The 12485-nt window shown below is 36.5% G+C and overlaps 1 protein-coding gene across 3 annotated transcripts in view; it reads right to left on the minus strand.

The window, feature by feature from the left end:
- Nucleotides 1–321: 321 nt before the first annotated feature.
- Nucleotides 322–12485, minus strand: part of LOC106668017 (lysosomal-trafficking regulator) — a 41294-nt gene continuing 29130 nt past the window's right edge. For 2 of the 3 annotated variants that reach the window (XM_014396389.2, XM_014396388.2), the window contains 23 exons: nt 12050–12193; nt 11808–11990; nt 11599–11731; nt 11364–11533; nt 11066–11260; nt 10821–11004; nt 8410–8559; nt 8157–8331; nt 4578–4955; nt 4186–4520; nt 3918–4123; nt 3580–3699; nt 3275–3519; nt 3141–3207; nt 2556–2681; nt 2256–2494; nt 1913–2199; nt 1646–1861; nt 1289–1466; nt 1023–1224; nt 748–962; nt 618–689; nt 322–545 (listed from right to left, as the gene is read on the minus strand). In XM_014396389.2, the coding sequence (XP_014251875.1) occupies nt 422–545; nt 618–689; nt 748–962; nt 1023–1224; nt 1289–1466; nt 1646–1861; nt 1913–2199; nt 2256–2494; nt 2556–2681; nt 3141–3207; nt 3275–3519; nt 3580–3699; nt 3918–4123; nt 4186–4520; nt 4578–4955; nt 8157–8331; nt 8410–8559; nt 10821–11004; nt 11066–11260; nt 11364–11533; nt 11599–11731; nt 11808–11990; nt 12050–12193 (4344 nt within the window). In that variant the 3' untranslated portion in view covers nt 322–421. Of the gene's footprint in view, nt 546–617; nt 690–747; nt 963–1022; nt 1225–1288; nt 1467–1645; nt 1862–1912; nt 2200–2255; nt 2515–2555; nt 2682–3140; nt 3208–3274; nt 3520–3579; nt 3700–3917; nt 4124–4185; nt 4521–4577; nt 4956–8156; nt 8332–8409; nt 8560–10820; nt 11005–11065; nt 11261–11363; nt 11534–11598; nt 11732–11807; nt 11991–12049; nt 12194–12485 lie in introns of those variants that run through there. The other variant, XM_014396390.2, reaches the window with a different exon arrangement.

The following is a 12485-nucleotide window of genomic DNA, read 5'->3' on the forward strand; positions in this document are numbered from 1 at the left end:
TTTTACACATTCCATAAGTTAAAAAAAACAATTATGTACCTAAAAAAACAAACTATTGAGATCAGAAACTTTACAAGCTAAAAGGCTGAGACTATTATTAAAGATATCACATTTGAAATATTGCACAAATAAATATTTTTATTGTACAATAAACTTCGAACATTCAGTTTTAAAAAAAGTAACAGGCCTGTTGTAATTTTAGTCATTTTGCAACAATTTTTAAAAATCTTGAATATACAATTTATCACACAAAAAAAAGTTAATTGTTACACACACTAAAAATTGATAATTGTTTTCATTGAAAGTTTGGTTTCTTGTCAATTCATTCGCTCGAAATTCAACAAAACAAAAAACTTAAAATTATTGTCGCAATTCAATACTGATTTGATACGCTGAATCACATTTCGTTGAAAAACATGGATTATTGTAGATTTAAGAATCTTGGAACGACGGCTGCTGATTTCAACGATGACCCTTGCCAGATCACAACAAGGCCTTCAGCAGTAGAAGCATATAAATGTTGAGAATCTTGGGAATATGATAAACTGTAAAAATAAATTTTAAATAATAATAATAATAATAATAGTTAACAAAGGTTATAAAGAATTAGTATTTACCAAATTATAGGTTGAACTAGAACAGGTGCTGTAATAATTCCTACAGGTGTCAAATCCCAAGTACTCCACAACCTATATAAATTTTTTTTTTTAAATAATTGTTTAAAAATAAAATATTAATTGTAATTACCTTATAACACCGTCGATCATTCCTGTTGCGATAACATTGACTGAAAGTCCTTCAGGGGCTGAAGAAATCGTAATCGCTGTGATTTTATCTTCAGTGGTTAAGCTCCCGATAAGTTTGGCGTTAATTGAGTGCAAGCGAAGGATTGATCCACCCCCAGGGTCCTGTCCTACAGTGGCGATGTCACCTAACGTTTCACTTATGCTCACCAAAGTAATCTAAATTATGCAATAAATTAGGTGTTTTTTTTTTTGGTTTTTTTTAAGTCATTGATTTACCGGTATTGAGATCACAGGTAGGGAACGAATATATGTTAGAGTATTTATGTCCCAAATTGAAGCAGAACCGTCGTGCGAAGCAGATACAGCAATCGAGAAAAGCCTCGATATAGCTACATTAGATATCATATCCTTGTGGCCTACTAATGTCACTGGGACTTCATCAAATTCAACAGATTTGCCTGTATTATCAAAATAGTATCTAAAGGTGGAGAAAAAATACATAGTCAATATAAAACGTACAATCGTATAAACAACGCTCTTACTTGTAAACGTTTATTTTTCCAGAGAGGTAAACGACCCAGAGCTGATTACAATCAGGAATGGATGTGCAAAATAAAATCGACTCTCCGTACGCTCCGATTGCTGGAAACGGAACCTGATCTTTAGTTAGTTTCGCCCTAATTATTCCATCCCCATGACACCAAGTTATCAAAGCAGCTCCTAAATTAGAAACAATTTCAATCAATTAGATCAACTTAATTATTATTTAGCTTGATGTATAAAAATTCAAGTCAAAATTTAGTTATTTCAAGGCTTTTTGGGGGCTTTTTCCTGTTCTGGCTTGTTCTTTTATTTAAATTAGTCAATTTATTTTTATGTGATGTTTGTTTTCCTCATACCAAAGACTGTCGAAGGACCCTTGTTTGCTGTCAATGTTGATGTTTCCTTTATGTAGCTGAGAAGCAATGTGGAATTAGCCGCCAGACCAAATACATCATTGCTCAGCATAGCTACAAGGGTTGTTATCGGATAATAGTGGTTACGCTGGCTGACCATTATAGGCGGGCTGTCTGCTGGCGATCCCACATAATGCCCCCATTTTAGTCCTTTGACACCTAAAAATTATATTTTAAAACGAGTCTTTTAAAAATTTCAACTTTAATTACTTTGCAAGACAGGCGGAGCGGTCGGCGTTGGTGTGAGGTTTTTGACGACCATCGGGTGTGGGTGGTCGAAGAGCTGTTTGGGGGTCTGTCCGTACAGCCTCACCATTGACTTCCGGGCCGAACAAGCAATCGGGTCGTTTATAGATTCAGGATCAAAACCGAAATATGTCGCAGGAGGAAAGACGTTGATTGAGTTTACCGCTTCTTTACCGGTTTGCTTGTAGCCAAAAACCAGATCAATCCAATGAGGCATGTACTCCTTCACATTTTCAGATTCAAGTGCTTGCCTAAAATGTTTCAAAATTTACCAAAATCCAATTTAAAAAATATTTTAAAAAACTACCTGTGAATTAGTATAAATAATCGGGCATCTTTTGCCCAAGGAGGTAGAATTACATCATCAACAATCTGACCGTTTTGCATCGTTCCAAAATTGAACCCTTCTAAATTTAAGAGAAATTCAGGAAGGAAAAAAAACTCAGGAATCAATTCTTTAACGTCGGTTACTGATTCGCTACTGGTCAATCTCCAAGTTGTGTTCAGCGAGTGGAATGTTCGATCGGGCCAGTCAAAATTGTTATCCTTAAATAATACTCGCTTGACTTTATGGAACTAGAAATAGTTAGGCCAGATAATAAAATACCTGATAGTTCAGGAACATGTTCGTGAAAGGAGGAAGCCTGACGAGAAAGTGAAGTACGATCCCTGAGTTCGAATAGTGGCTGCTGTAGTGATACGGCTCATCATTGTTAATTTCATTCAGCAAATACTACAAATAAATTTAATATTAGATAGTTTTTAACAATAGCTTAATACGAGACATTACTAGAGAAAAAAAATTGGCACACTTTGAAATATTTTTTTTTAATGTACTTGTCTTATCAGTAATACTCTCAAAAACAAAAAAATTATCTATGATCATAAAACAAGCTTAAAAATCTTACTACTTAACAGACGATCCAAACTTCCACTTAATTACAAAAGATGCAATGCAAGATGTGATATATTCATCAGATTAAATCTGTCAGTTAAAAATGAGAAATGTGTTGTATGAAATGCACTATTGAAAAACAATGTTTTAGTTGGGTTAGTGAATATAATTTTTTTTTAACAAAATTTCAAAGTGAAGAAGTGGCCTTTTTTTAAAGATATTAGATAGATTTCTATTACTTTCACCTGCTCATATGAGGATAATTTGTAAATTGTAAAATTGAAAAGAAAAACTTACATTATAATTATTGATGTAATGAGCTTCATTCTGTTTTTCTTGTATCGCAATTGGCTTCATTAAATTCCTTCAATCAAAAGAAGTATGTTAAAAAAAATGAAAATTTTGAACTAATTAAGAAATGACAAACTTACCTAAAAGTCTTGGGGTTAGTTAAGTCCAGAACATCACTCATGTAGTCAGACAGTATAAACGGCAGTACGGGGTACTGCATTAAATCGTTGTAAGACCGGCCAGAGAGGGTGTTCAATATTATTAAATATTCCCAGTTTGTTATCAAGCCTTCGCACCACATTTGCACAGCGGTGCTCAATTGCTCGTTTGCCATTCTGTTCCCGAGATCGCATTCGTGAAGGACAGCTATGAAACTATCACGATCCTAGAAAAAAAGGGCACAAGTTGATTATCATATTCGAGTTTTATTTGAGCTCGTAGATACCTTGAATGTTTCAAAAGCGATGAGATAAGTTTTTCCATTTGTCAAAAATAGTTCAAGTGCTCTATCCTGAAGTTCAAACCTTCTTTTATGAAGTTCTTTGATCTCAGAGAATGCCCATTCCTTTACAAAAAATAAATAAATAAACATTTCCATAAATTATTTGGCAATGCTTTGTCTTTTTTTTCTTTTAATTAAGTAAAAATATATGATAATACTTCCAGTCATGAAGTTTTCAGGTTTACAACATAAAAAGGCTATATGTTATTAAAATCTATGCTTATTTCATTTTGAGAAAAATTTCTTGGTTATCGGAAAAAAAAGAAAATTTGATATACTACCATTGTGTTTCCATCAGAGCCTGGTACAAAATATAATGAACAATGGCCAATTAAAAGTTCTCCTGGAAGTACAAGATCGGGCGAAATGACGCTTGCCTGGCATGTATGTCTTATTTTTGTATTTGAATGTAGTCTGTCAATAAGGGCAGAACTAGTTGACAGCGCTCCTTCAAAAATAAAGCTGAATGGTTGTTTCACTTCTTTTCCTAAAAAATTATACAATTAAGAAATAAAAAATACAAAAATACAGTGAGAAAAAGTAACATACTGGAATTCACGATGAATTCTTTCTTAAAATATCTCTCGTCCATTTTTAAATGACAGCGCCTCAGCCTAATTCTGACTCGTCCTGGCCCTTCTGTACGATCAAGCTCCCAAGACTGAGGATATGTATTCGGAAAATGCCATACAGCGCGTTCATGAGTGAGATTTGAAATTATTTCCTTCCACTTAAAAACGGTCAGCACTTTTGCTCCCATGCCTGCCTTGATCGTCTCGAGATGGAGCTTTTTCTGATGGCCTTGAACCGTGTCGACCTCTTTGCTCACTCCAAAAGTACGCTCTGTTAATTCCATTATAAGCGTTTCATGTCTGAATACAACCCTACAAATTAAAAATTTATTTAAAAAATAATAATTGTGACAAGGAATTTTGACATACTTGTGAATTTGTGTGATATGAGGTGTGTTCCAAGTATATCTTTCGAAACTTTGTTGAACGCATTCCATAATTAGCTCAGCGGATTTGTCATTCGGACTCCCGTTTATGATGCCCAGCACGGAATTTCCGCACCACTCTTCAATTTTGAATATTATATCGTCGCACATTTGAATATCGCTGTCTAACATGTCTGTAACGCAGTGGCGCAGGTCCCACAAATACAGCGCCACGGTTTTCTCAAGCTGTGCATTTGAAATAATGTAAACGAGGACGTCCTTCGCCCTCGCCTCATTCACGAGAGTCTGTACTAAGAACATTTTCAAATCCTTGCTGTGCGATGGCGAAAGAAGCCAGACAAACATCTGAGACCCTAGAGTTCTAAAAAAAAAGATATAATCATCAAAAACTGAAAAATTAATATCTGGCTTATTAGAAAATATAAAATACAAAAATCAATATAAAACATGTAAATAATAAAACTGGTGAATGTAGTAATAGTAATTTACTACTAGTTATTTGCAAAATAAATATACTTGCATAACATGATCAATGTTAGCATCATAAATGGGCCATTTAATCTGAGAAGCTCTTTCATGTCAAGAGCAAACTGAGCCCACCAATAAAAACACAAGGAAGGATTGTGCTCACCTCTATGAGGCATACTCAATTGACATACGGTCACCTGTTTTTGGTACAAACCCTGCACGATGCCCTGTTTGTAAAGAAAGCACACTAAGTCGAGAAGTGCCAGGCCTTGAACCCTTAAAGGAGAAAAGTAGGCATGGCACTGGAGATAAAGGCTGACCATAGACATACGTGTATGTTGTTGTGTCCCCTGTTCCAACTTTTAAAGAAAACAGGCATTTCCCCATCTTTAGATGTGTTGCGTTGGTGTGCATGAGTAAGAGGGCCGATGGGTACTCAATATTCCACCCCCATTGGCCCTCGCAATGCATTGGGGTCTAATGACACCTTTGTCAGTAGCCCCCAATAAAAAAAAAAACAGATTCCCATCTTAGAATAAGTTTAGATAGTTGTTCAAAAAAGTAAAAAAAAAAAAACAGTTTTAAGATAAGACAAACAACCAATAAAAAGAAGGCTGTAAATCTGATAGATCGCTGTAGTATATGGGAGACAATTAGTTTTAGTTTAATTTAACGTTGTAGAAAAAGTGTATAGACTGGGAGGGAAGAAATGTGAGACAGACGGATCCCATTTCGCACGGCGGACATTGAGTCAGTCTTGTTCTAACGCTGGGAAGAAGAAGAAGAAAAATAACTTTATTCTGGGACTGGTGTCCCCTAAGAATAATTTACATGAAATAAATAAAGGAAGTTCCTACTATGAAGTTAAAAGTAAAAAAAAAAAAGAGAAATCTTGGCACAATGTATACCAATAAGGCAGGACAGAAGAAAAAATTACGAGAATATTAAACAAAAATAACAAATGTTAACGTGACGTCTCTGCTTGGAGGGAGAGGAGGTGATTATACAGGTGGGATTTAAAGGAGGAAAAGGAGGCAGCGTGACGAATAGAAAGGGTAAGGGAGTTCCACAGTTTAGGGGCTCGGATCAGAAAGGATCTTTCGAAGGTATAGGTTGTATGTTGCAGAAGGATAAGGTCGATTGGGGATGAGCGGGTCTTACGAGTGAGATGTGAGGAGTTGAATTGGAGGGATTGGATGATGTAAGGAGGACGACGAGTGTGGATGGACTGGAAAAGAAAGCAACCTAGGAAATACTGTGCACGGAAGGAGGGGAATAGCCAGGAAAGTTGGGAATACAACCCCGACACCCGGGATCCCCGTACACAAATCTTACGCAACAATTCATAATACGCTTCAATCGCGCGTACTCCCCCCCGAGAGACCACCGTATGCCAAACAGCTATAATCGAAGAAAGGAAGTATAAGGGAAGATACAAGGAGTTTGCGGGTGGAGAAAGGTAAGAGAAGCCAGGACCGACGAAACAGGCTGAGGGAGGCAATGGAATAGCGGGAAATTTGGGAAATGTGAGAATGCCAGGAAAGGTTTAGGTCAAAAACTACTCCTAGGTTTTTAACCGAAGAGCAGAAGGGGATGGGATGGTTATTTAGCATGAGAGGTGGGATGCTGGGGAGGGAATTAAGGAGTTGCCAGGACCCGATAATTATGGCGGTGGATTTGGACAGATTGAGGACTACGGAATTTTTATGGGCACATTCGTTGATGGAGTTTAGATCTTTTTGGATCATGAGAGTGGCCGAGTGAAGATCAGAAGGGTGGAAGGATATGTATATTTGGGAGTCATCGGCATATAGGTGACAGGACTGGATGGAGTCGGGCAGATCATTGATATAAATGGAAGAAGATGATCGCGGCCGCCTTGCTGATACTTGGTGAGTGTCTTGTGTTTTGTCCCCCTCAGGCTGAGTAGTTTAGGCAATCCTGTCTTCGTAGAATAGTTTGGGGAATTGTAACACCTGTAAATAGGAACCCAAGCCTTTGCTGTAAGTTCATGTGTAATTCTGGAACCTGCACTTGATAGGAAGCCCCCATCCCATATACCATTATTGTATAATCGACAAGAAACAAAATTCATTTATGTAATTTCGTTGAGGATAATAAAATGTTAGTATAGTAAGTAGTAGTTAATTGTTTTCCAAGGGCCAACCTAGCAATCGCCCATCCAGAAGGAAGCAAGTGGTGTTTCCCAAAAACCTGGAGACCATAGAACTGCAATAGTTAGATTGTCTGTCCTCTAAATAACAAATGTTGAAGTGTTATTTTGTGTGGGAATGTTATCACAGACACAATTCAACCAGCAATGTGTGACACCATGAAAGGGTCATGTCAACTGGGCGATACCCTTCTTAACTGAACCTCCCATCATGTGGGACCATAAAGGAAAACCCCCGATTCCACCTGGCCCAATGAACTTGATTTTCCTTTCCTCCCCTACTCAGGTCGAGAAACTGGTATAAAAGGGGTTTGGAAAGCAAAAGTCAAGCACACTCCGTCTGGGACTTAGCTGACCAGAGCCAGCAAGGACATAAAGTCATCTGTCAAGGACCCAGGAAGCTGCAGAAAGAAGATCCTGAAACACGCTTAAGCTGAGCATGGAAACTGGTATTGGAAAGCTGCATTTGGGCAAAGTCCTTTTGTTGATTTGTTGATAAGTTCATTCAAGAGTTGGAGTTGTAGCTGACTCGTCTAGACTGTTTGACAATTTTGGTTATTTGTGACTGTCTTGAAAAGGAATAGTGTCACGAGTGGAACACAACAATTATTATTGAAGTACATGCACTCTTCACTAGCAGCTTCCTGATTGACTAAAACCATCCAATTCGAAATTTGAATATAAGGCAAAAAGAGGGAAATGTGAAAAAGTTGTAGGTCGATATGAAGATTTTGTGTCCTGGGGGACCAAAGTCAGAGCACCAGAGTAAAGAGCGGGAGGTTGTAGGTTCGAGTCTAGTCATGACATTAGCTTTTTCATTACATACTTTACATAAATATCACTAAATAATTTTTTTTAAATAACAAGAATCTATTATATTGTGCATTATATAAAGCTTGAATAATTTGAGTTAAAATTTACCTGACAGTTTCTCTGACGGCCCAGATAACATTGGACCATGATGATCTTGTCGACATTGATTTTCTTTCAATTATTGTTACTAAAGACTGAAGTATGAAGAGCCAGACTTCCTTTGCAAATTCAGAAACTCTCCTCATTTCTTCTCCTTTGACGATGTTTTCATCATTTACCGGTTCTGTAAAAAAAACAACGCTTGTCAGCATGACTCGGAAAAACTTACCATTACAATCTTATTTCTTAATGTTAACTTTACCTGTGTAAACGACCAATTCAGCAGCTTTGCTGATTATAGTTTTAAATCTGTCATGTAATTCGGATTTTGAAAGTTTACTGGCGAGCTGTGTGACATTACAGCTTGATGACGAATTATACGATTCGTTATCATCATTGTTAAATGTCATGACTAAAAACACATTAGAAAAAACAATTAATTTATTGGCTAAAGCACCACACTAAGTTACATAAAAAGTATAAGCAATATCGAAAATCAAAAAATACTTTTTTTATTATGTATATAGCATATGCCAACATTTTGATATCTAGTGAGCTTATTTTTAATTATATTTAAGTTATAATGTTTATCTTTTCACCTTTAAAGAAAACAAAATAAAGTGAAACTGCTATGTGCGTCATTACGCTAAGATTCATGTTTTGACCAAATCGTTTAACTAAGTTGGTAGCACTGTGCTGTTACACTTAGTAATGCTTATTATGCGCATTTTGAAACTGAAAACTAGTGGTGTAAGACTACCCTACTATACAGGTTTTAAAACACCTAGTATTCAGTAGTTGCAACGTTGGAAGATTCATCTGATTTGGTTTTTCCTCTCTCGATAAACGCTTCGGTCAAAACCGCTGCTGTGACATGATCCTATGGAAGACTCACTGATTCCATTTTTCTCCCTTGATAAACACTTCAGACAAAACCACTGCATGTGATATACTCCTACGGAAGATTACAGAAGATACCAATACAATTTTTCTCTCTTGATAAATGCTTCAGTCAAAACTGCTACATGTATCATGAACTTTTGAAAGATTCAATGACTGTTTTTCTTTCTTGATAAACGTCTCAGTCACAAGCGCTGCATGTGGCATGAGCCTTTGGAAAGACTTGGTTTTTCCCTCTTGATAAATCCTTCAGTCAAAATCGCTGTGTGGCATGAATCAATGGAAGACTCACCGAATCGGTTTTTCTCTCATGATAAATACTTCTGTCAAAACCGCTGCATGTGACATGAGTCTTTAGATGACTCAACAACTCGATAAACGCTTCAGTCAAAACTGTTGCATTTAACATGAGCTTTCAGAAGACTCAACGACTCAATTTTTCTTTCTTGATAATTTCGTCGGTCAAATGTGCTGCATGTGGCATGAGAAGACTCAATTTTTTCTCTCTCGATAAATGCTTTGGTAAAAACTGCAGCATGTGACATGAGCCTTTGGTCAAAGCCACGCATGACATGAACCTGTGAATGACTCACGACTCAGTTTTTCTCTCCCAATAAGCACTTCGGTCAAAACAATTGCGTAAGACATCAGCCTATGGAAGACTCAACGACTCAGTTTTTCTTTCTTGATAAGTGCTTCTGATGTCCCACAAGGCAGCATTGTGGGGCCTCTCCTCTATTTGGTGAGCGTGAGTGATCTCTCATCCCAAATTCCAGGAACAGTCAAGACAGCACTTTTTGCTGATGATGTGGCTATATTGAGCACAGGGGAAACCAGCACAGAGGTACAACAGACCCTGTAACAAGTCACTGACCAAGTCTCTGAATGGGCGGACAAGTGGAAAGTCAAGCTAAACCCAGATAAATCAAAATTAGTCCAGTTCACTTATCTGAAAAAAGCCAATGAACAACTGGTACTAAATAATAAGAATATCAGTGAATCGGCACACACAAAATATCTGGGTTTTACTCTTGACCGGAGGCTGACTTGGCATCAACACATAAGCGATGTGCTAAAGAGATCACGATGCAGACTAATTGGCCTTAAACCACTACTTAAGAGCCCAACTATCAGTCTGAGCAACAAAAGACTATCCCTTTATATATCCCTCATTCGACCCATATGGCTCTGGTTTCGGGCCTCAGAGTCGAACAGCCAAATTAAGAGAATCCAGACATTTTAAAACAGGGCCTTACGGATTTTAACTGGAGCCCCCTGGTATGTGCGAAATACCTCACTGCACCGAGACCTGGACATTCCTCTAGTGGACCATGCTCTGAGAGACAGCTACCGGAAGATGTTTAGCAAGTTCCAGTCCCACCTAAACACAGAAATCTAAGGAATACCGGACCACCTACCTCCTGCACGTCCACACCGCAGACTCAAGCGCAAGCGACACACCGATATGATAACTAACTATAATTAACTGTGATTAAATTAGATTAAATCATGTATAAATAATTAATGGGGGGAGCTGCTGAGCTTAAAGATCAAAGAACTGTTTGATGCCGTTAAACATTATGCCACAACTATAAGGTACTAAAAGTTTAAATAAAGTTATTAAAAAAAAAAGTTGATAAGTGCTTCGGTCAAATGCACTGCATTTGTTATTACCCAAATTCATGATGAAAAATGTACATTTGTGTTTTGTGTTTACAAACAATATAAAAATCAAATTGTAAAGATAAACATATAAATAATTATTGTAAATACCAGATGAAAAAAAATAGGATCGCCTTGAATGCATTGAAACCGCATCGACAATATATTTAAGGCTGGATTGAATGTATGAGCAATGAAGTTGTTTAATGACAACACAACACTTTGACCCATCTCCACAACTTTTATTCTCAAGGCCATAGACGTATTCGATTTGCATTATTACGTCTGCGTAAATCTGGAAATTCAATTATTGTTTAATTAATCATCACTTGTAAAGTTTGACGTTTATATCTCACCTGCATGTTGTTACTTCCTGATGTTTGGATTGCATGTTGACCTATGGAAGAAAAAGAGTTGTTGATGTCAGTGATGATTAAATTAGGATTGCTGTCTTGAGTGTTGCTTAAATCGTACTGATGTATGACACAAACTAAGGTCTTTAAGAGCACTTCAACAAGTCCGTATTCCAAAATATTTTTCCACTCTCCAATCTAATATTAAACATTTTTTTTATCACCCAAAAAAAGCTTAATTTTGAAACAAGGTTTACAAAATTTATATTTAAACAGTGCTAGAAATGTTCAAAAGCCTTACCTTGAGAAAAAGATGGTGGAGAAAAACTGTAATGTCATGGGAGAGAGTGACATGAGTTACAGATTTTGGAAGAATGCTCAACAGAGGAGGAAGGCCGGGCAAATAAAAGTCATTTATGTCGGCTTCCACTTGCTGTTTTAACGTCAACCAATGAGTACGTGTCACAATTCCTTAAATTTCCGATATCGATAAATAACTTGATAATTTGTAAAAACTTTTAACATTAATGGCATACCAGCAAGCGCATCGGCCAAATCTGCAGTAGGAATCACATAACTGAGCTGCATTGCGAGAAGATGAAATCCTCGAAACTTGATAAACCTGTTTTTCTCTTCGGAATTAGTTCTCTCTAAATAGACTGATAATACCTTTAAAAAAAAAAAAATAATTTTTTTATAATGAAAATTTTTAAAAAATCAAAAATGTTATAAGATCATTATTTACCCTAACAACAGCAGTTGTAATATTTGTATTATTTTTATTAACCATTGCGATAAACGATTCTGGTATTAAAATGTTTTGTAGAGCTGTATGGGCCATATTGTCTGGTGACACGACGATTTGATCTCTTAAAATGCTCAAAAGTCCAACCGTTATGTCGTCGCCTTCTTTAACATCCACAGGTGCCTGGAAACAACGTACATTTGTGATTTTTGCATAAATATATTTTTTGGTTATTAATATACATTTTCTTCTTGTGTAAAGATATGCTCTTTGCATTTATTGTCTTCTTCTTCTGTAGATGAGCTATCCTCACTTGTATAATTCGCATTTCTGTTGTTCAGTATGCAATTTGAATGGTTTGATTTATTCCTCGCTGTCTCCTTTGGCTAAAATGTCACCAACTTTTGTAAAGTTTATTTTTTTTATTTTTTATTTTATTTTTTTTTTTTTTAATAAATAGAGGATAGAGTGGCCCATAGACGATCAATATTATTGCCCAATAATTTGACAGTTGCCCCTTAACATTCAATAATATTGTACAAAATTTTGTTTGTGCAATGAACTTGAATAGTTTGAAGGCGATATTGAAGTTTGTGCAATATTTTACCACTTGTTGATACTTCACAAAATGACTGATATTGCACAATAATGCCAACAGACAGTGCAATATTTTCTGGT

Source organism: Cimex lectularius, unplaced genomic scaffold (assembly GCF_000648675.2).
Source record: "Cimex lectularius strain Harlan isolate CLEC.00 unplaced genomic scaffold, Clec_2.1 scaffold88, whole genome shotgun sequence".
NCBI lineage: Eukaryota > Metazoa > Arthropoda > Insecta > Hemiptera > Cimicidae > Cimex > Cimex lectularius.